We start from the raw sequence: 6,798 nt of genomic DNA, 5'->3' as shown, positions 1-6,798 counted from the left end.
AAATTGGGACAATTTTATCAAGTGATTGCATAGAAAATGCAATTTCTTTTCTCGTTTGCTATTCACATAAAGTCGCAATACACATTTACACCAAATGTGGCATGATTGTAGTTGGGATCCCACGTAATTATAATTAATTGATGGCCGTTGTGATACCCTCGTATAAAGCAATTAACAACATACAACTCCCTTTCACTTCGTCAAAAGGCAAGTACCCGTGACAGCCCTTATTTTTCAGCCCACCGTACCCTCTTCGGAGTTTTGCTCCAGAAAGACCAACATTGCTACCAGTTCGGGACCTCGACGGTACCTCTCTCAATCTCTTCATAGAAAGAGAAATCTGAAAATGTTGGTTCTGCAAGTTTCGGGACCACCCATGTACAGATAATTGAAAAAAATCTTAAGCTGTCCAACGACACTGATTGACAAAACAAAGAGTTTCATTGTTGATAAATTACACTGGATTCTGTGAAACTGAAGATTTCAATTTTACAACGTTTTGGTTACATGAAAACTTATTTTATCTACACCACAAAGTTGCACTTTCACACCATTTTCACATCTATGACAGACCTCCTCTTTCAGCAACCTAATTCGAACTCGAACTCGGAAAACATTTCCAAACGCAATAATTTGCAACCCTCCCAAGGGCTTTAAACGTAGTCTGCAAATCCCAAACCCAGTCCCTCACATTACAATCTCTGGCTTCAAGATGCTCGATTTGATCTCTTTGTGGGGTAAAACCACACCTCCATTGCTGTAAATTTCGTCACACACTTGGACATCTTCTCCAAGGATTGTCATGTTCTCTACACGGGCCCATCTCCCGACAGTGGAGTGCCACCCGATGATACTGCTAGATATGCAAGCGTGCTTCTTGATGTAAACTCCACGCATCACAGAGCAACGAGAGAGTCTAACTCCTGACTCGACAATGCATCCTGGTCCTATTGCAACATCAGGTCCAATCAAACAACCCTCTCCAATCTTGGCGGTCTCATCCACCAAGACATTTCCCACAATATGGGGACCAGTGGCCAACTTAGATGAGGAATTTTTTTTAAGGGAATCTAGATAGAGTCTTAGGCCTACAATATAGTCTCTTGGCTGTCCAATGTCCATCCAAAACCCTGGAAGCACCATTGCGTAGAGCTTGTTATCTGCTGCAATTTTTGGGAAGACCTCTTTCTCAATTGAGGTGGGCCTCAGTTCAATTCTATCAATAACAGATGGGTTCAGCAGATAAATCCCAGCATTGATTTTGTTACCAACAAATATTTTTGGTTTTTCCACGAATCTTTCAACTTTTCCTGTGGATTCTTCCATAACCACAACACCATACTTTGATGGCTCATCCACCTACAGTTTAAGGCGAAACGATTTTCAACATTAGTTTAGTTCCACGTCTCCAAGGAAAACTAACGAAAATAAACTGATAACTAGTAGATGTTACCTTGGTCACCATTATGGAAGCCTCTCCACCATGGGCTTTGTGGAAATCTATCATTTGTTTGAGTGGGTATTCGCTGATAACATCACTATTGAGAACAAAAAACGGCTCGCCAGAATCATCGATTAGTTTGTCCCTTGCTAAGGCCAAAGGACCAGCAGTGCCGAGCGGCTCAGTCTCTTGTGAGCAAGTGATCTTAATCTCAAGCTTCGTCTCAAATTCCTTCAAGAAGTTGAGCATCACCTGCAGGAAAGAGCACAACCACCCCAGTTGGAACAATCTGTTAATTTTTAATAACAGTTGATAGTGGTGAAAAGGGGTTGGGAAGAGAAGCTGCTTGTTCTTACCTCAGGCTGGTAGTTGATAGCCAAAACAACTTCAGTCACTCCAATAGCCTTGAGAGCCTCTATCTGCAAACAATTAAAAAAGATCAATAACTGGATATAACACATGCATAACCAATTTCCAAATTTAGAAAATGTGCTTGACAGAGCATGGAATTGTTACGGCCCATCATACATGGGTAAGTGTCTAAATTCTTTTAGCAACTAGGTTTTAAAACAAGCCGTTTCTAAATCATGGCAATCAACGGATTATAACAAGTTATTGCACAGAGGAAGCAGTTAACCAGAACAATAGCATCCAACATGAGTTCAATTATTCTTGTATCAACACAGGCAATGCTAAAAAAATTATACCTGATGCAGGATCATAGGTTTGTTAGCAAATTCAACAAGTGGTTTAGGAACACTGAGAGTCAACGGCCTCAACCTTGTTCCAAACCCTCCAACAAGGATCAGTGCCTTCATTCTGATATGCCCCCTGCTTTTTCTGCAAATTACATGTTCAGAAACTAAGCAGAAGTCTAGCCAAGAGTAACAGAATACAATCTATGCCTGTTCTCTAACTGTGCTATGGCAAAACTGTCAAACCTGAACTAATAGGAACTAAATTAAGCTTGACACATTCATCCAGGCAGGAAGAGTAAGAAACACAAGTCCATCACAACAGTCAGAAAAGCGGAGCACACGGGACGCAGGTCAAAATTTAAACACGTGTCATAAGATAAATCATAACGCTCAAAAGAGTATGTGAATCTGTCCAGATGAATTAGCTGGTATTAGCAAACAGCTTCCAGCTATACCACAGGTTGGAAATTTTAATGAGAACGAAAAAATTGATTTTATTTTGTGATCAATTTACTCCGTATAGAAGAACAAGGAACCTAAACCAGAATCTAGTAGACAAATAAATCCAATTCTACATGAACAAGTAAATGAGGAAATTTTAAGCTGCTTAATCCATCTCTCCAGGGAAAAGATGCCTCAAGGCATTCAACTAAATATAAGTCACAAATTTCCCTTTTTAACAACCAGACACGATACATAGTCATGGATGATAAGTGCAAAAGAACTGCTAGCACCATCTTCCCAGCCAAAGACATTCAAAAGATCACATTGGAAGAGAGCACAACTTAAATTCAAATTCCCTCCAACAAACAGAGCTGCCCAAGTAAGTCTTTGTTTTGCCATTTTACCTGCTTTTTTATGTGATGATAAGCATGAGTCACTATATTCAGTAGTTTATGATTTGTTACCATAAGGGGAAAAACAGGATGCATTTAAAATGAGTACATAAGAATGAGAAGCCAGATGCGTTCTTTCATTTGCTCAAACACCCAATGAAGAAAAAGCGCAACATTCTTGTCCTTTATCAGAAATGAATGGACACAATAATGGATTTTTTTCCCTCCACAATAAAGGACAATTTGCAAACGTAGGGTCAATCTCTACCGACTGCAAAATAGACTTGCTACTGAACTAAAATAAAAAAGATCTTAACATTCTACTAATGAAAAGCCCTGGAAAATTAAAAAAAAAAAACTTCTTTCACCATTCAACTCATCAACAAGCCTGATCTCCACCGATTTGGATGTATCATTGAGTGAAAAGGTGGACATCATTTAATCATTTAGCCCAAGAAGAACAACAGAAATTTGAATAGGGATCCTCATGATGTCATAAAGACAATCTTTCAACATGATTCTTTCTTGTTGAAGTGAATTTTGCATTGAAACTTATCGTACACGTCAAATAGTTCAAAAAAAGGACTCGATTTCACTAAAAACAACAAATCTTGATGTAATATAAACTGAAGCAATAAATATACACAAGATCTAACAAAAAAAAATGAACTAACAAATTAATCAATCATAAAAATGGCTTTAAAAATTCTTTAAAAAATCAAACAAAACCACAAAAATCAGAATTGCAAGTACACCAAGAAAGAAATAAAGATACAGAAAAAACTAGCAGAAAAACAATAAAAGAAAGTCAGATTACAGTCAAGACATTATCCACATTGCTTCATTTCACCGTAGATCAAGAGAACCACACCAGACCCAAACGACACCATAAAGCCTCAAAACGAGACAAAAAAAGTAAAACGATTACCTTTGGCGTCACAAGATCCAGAATCCGAGTCACGAGAGCACGAGCAGATTTCCGAGCAAGCGAGTCAGAATGGCGGGGCCTGGGTCGACTCGGAAAGGTTTTGGCTCGCTCGCAGGCTGTTTTTAACGGTCGGTGACGAGGAGGTGTCTAAGGCTGAGCTGTCCAAATTACAAAAGGCAGCTTGGTTTGATGGGTTATTTATATACGCAAAACAATAGGGATTGAATTATTCAAATTTAATATTAATTCAATTTAAATTTTTAAACAAGGAAACTTTCCTTTTAAGAAAATAATATTGGGGTCAAGGTTTTAATTTGGTGGAAGTTCCGGGGTTGTTTCAAAATTTGGAACTTTTATGTTGCGGGTAAAATAGTACGTACCATACGTCTATTTTTTGTATTTTTTGCTAATAAAATAATAAGCAGAGTAGAGTTTTTTACGACGCACCACACAAAAACGAAGGAGGGCGGCGTTGAGCTGCAATTTGCAATATTTTTTATTTATTTATTAACAAATGATGTTTGAACTAGTTTATACCTAATTTAATTAAAAATATAAATTAGTCTAATTTATTAATTGATTTAGATTAATTGTTGAACAATCATTATATTTAACAACCTGAACCATCAGCTCCGATGAAAAAAAGTTGTATATTTGATTTTTTATCATTTAAGAAGTTAAGCCTTCAATTTTCAGTATCTCCCCCTGTTTTTAATGTCCAAGTTGATAATAATTTGTGTATAGTATTAAAACATGATTCCGTATTAACTACGAGTTGATTATTTCTTTAAGCATTATTTACGTGAATCATGTAAATAAGAAAATAGGCTCTTATTCTTGCTTCCTTTTTTTTTTGTAGAATTACTATAGATTTATTCGGGATTCACCGATTCCCACTCTAATCTTCAAGCGGTGAGGAGACGGATCCGTATTTCTTACTTGTTCTTTTTGTTGGTATAGTTTGTAAATGAATAAAGAAAAGATGTTTATCTCATATTGGAAAGAAACACTCCCCTAATATTTCTAAGTATGGATTTCTATTATGTAGTAAATTAAGTCATGGTGGACAAACTCTCCTATTTAACTTTCTAATGTTATTAAATGGATATTTATAATATCAAAAAATAGCATTTGGAACTTGAAATTTAATATGAACAATTATACTGTTTTATGAATAGTCATATTATTTGATGAACAATTATATTATTTCATCAACAATTTTATTGTTTGATGAACAAGCATATTGTTTCATCAATAATCATATTGTTTGATGAATAGTCATAGTGTTTCATCATTATATTTCAAGTCTATAAAAGTATGTTACTATACAAAAAAAAAATAATAACAAAAAGACATGTTCTTTTCTTGGTCTTATCTTTTTATTTTTTAAAAGGTTTAGAGAGCTTAGTTGTTTCCTGAAGGTATTGTTTCTATGTGGAACAAATAAATACCTTAAAGATAATATTTTCACGCATTTAAGTCAACTTCATATTTGTTTCCATCCTAAACTTTCCTAACACTTTTTGTATTTCTATATTGTTCCCGGCCGACAAAATAGAATGGTTTTCACCCATATATTACCATTTATGGATGAATCCGTCCCCTGCGATGACCAGATAGACTTTCCTTGTGCGTTGATGCCGGTATCTGAACTAAATTTTAGGCCAACTCCCAATTACACCGAAGTAGGAAACATGCTAAAACCAGAGAATTCCACGAAGGAGCTTGACAGGGCAGAGCACTGAGCAGGCCTTGCTAGTAACGAGCGTTGAAGCCAACCTAGTAAAGGGTCGTCGTTCATATCTACCGATGGTCACTGCACTGAATCAATGGCTAGTCAATCATCATTACAAGTTTCCTAACTGAAAAGACTCATTTCATTCCCGGGAAAAAATAAAATAAAAAAGTTCAGACCGTGCGGTGCCAATCATAAAACCCACAGTACTCCGTCCATTATTAACAATGCTTACGCCGCCGGGATTAAAGGGGCCGCGTGCCGCGTGCGAGTTTTTCTAAAAAAAGGTGCACAAGTTATCTTATTTAGTGGTATTGACCAGTAGTCGCCGGAAGTAACATGGCCTCGCAATTGATTCCGTGGGCTTAGACTAGATCAAGGGGTTGGTAATTCACACAAAGTAGGTTTATAATATGCGCGTTGACACTTTGTCGTACGGTTTCACCTTTGACAATGCAGCAAGCTAGGGTTCGTTATGTTGCTAACTTCTAGAAATCTGGAGGCTTGAAGTTACAAAATGTATCTACTTTTTTTTTTTATTCCTTGCCTCCTCCCTCTTTAAAACTTTTAGGAAACGTGGTTACAGCGTTTTTAAAAAGTTAAAAAACAAAAATTTTATTAAAATTTAATATGATTTATATATTTTGGATCGTTTTGATGTGCTGATGTCAAAAATAATTTTTTTAAAAATAAAAAAACATCATTGATATACATTTCGACACAAAAAATTATTTAAAAAACAACCATTACCACACTGTTGAGTTGTCTTCTTCTTCTTGTCGGATCTTGAAATCACAATGACGTCATCTTTACGAACTGACATCGTGTTAGAAATAGAGGTCTGCTTCATCGTGTTATCGTATGATCAGATTTAAAAGTAGTTGATGATGTCATGTTGAGTAACATCTCTAACCACAGTAGCGTCAGATCCTTTGGCCATCCTCCACTAGCTAAATTAGCATTCTTGAGTTTGACGCACTGTATGTTTAATGTGTGTTGCGTATGTATTTAAAAATATATATTAAAATAATAATATAAATCATTTTATAAACTCGGTGATGGTGATATTGGGCAGCTCAAAAAATTAACATAATTATCCATAGCCATGAATAAATCATAGATATATTCTCATGCCTCCCATCTCATTGGCCTACCATTAC

At 36.2% G+C, this 6,798-nt stretch overlaps 1 protein-coding gene across 1 annotated transcript; it reads right to left on the bottom strand.

The window, feature by feature from the left end:
* Positions 1 to 422: 422 nt before the first annotated feature.
* Positions 423 to 4,084, bottom strand: LOC7487979 (mannose-1-phosphate guanylyltransferase 1). The gene is made up of 5 exons (XM_002311154.4): positions 3,904 to 4,084; positions 2,149 to 2,281; positions 1,798 to 1,860; positions 1,454 to 1,693; positions 423 to 1,359 (listed from the first exon to the last, which is right to left on the bottom strand). Exons 2-5 carry the CDS (start codon positions 2,257 to 2,259, stop codon positions 688 to 690), a joined length of 1,086 nt encoding a protein of 361 aa, XP_002311190.1. The 5' UTR covers positions 2,260 to 2,281; positions 3,904 to 4,084; the 3' UTR covers positions 423 to 687.
* Positions 4,085 to 6,798: the final 2,714 nt, after the last annotated feature.

The sequence above is a fragment of the Populus trichocarpa genome, chromosome 8 (genome assembly GCF_000002775.5).
Source record: "Populus trichocarpa isolate Nisqually-1 chromosome 8, P.trichocarpa_v4.1, whole genome shotgun sequence".
In the NCBI taxonomy this organism is placed as follows: Eukaryota; Viridiplantae; Streptophyta; class Magnoliopsida; order Malpighiales; family Salicaceae; genus Populus; species Populus trichocarpa.
Note: the sequence above shows the minus strand (reverse complement) of the source record. Positions and strands in the feature narration are given on the sequence as shown.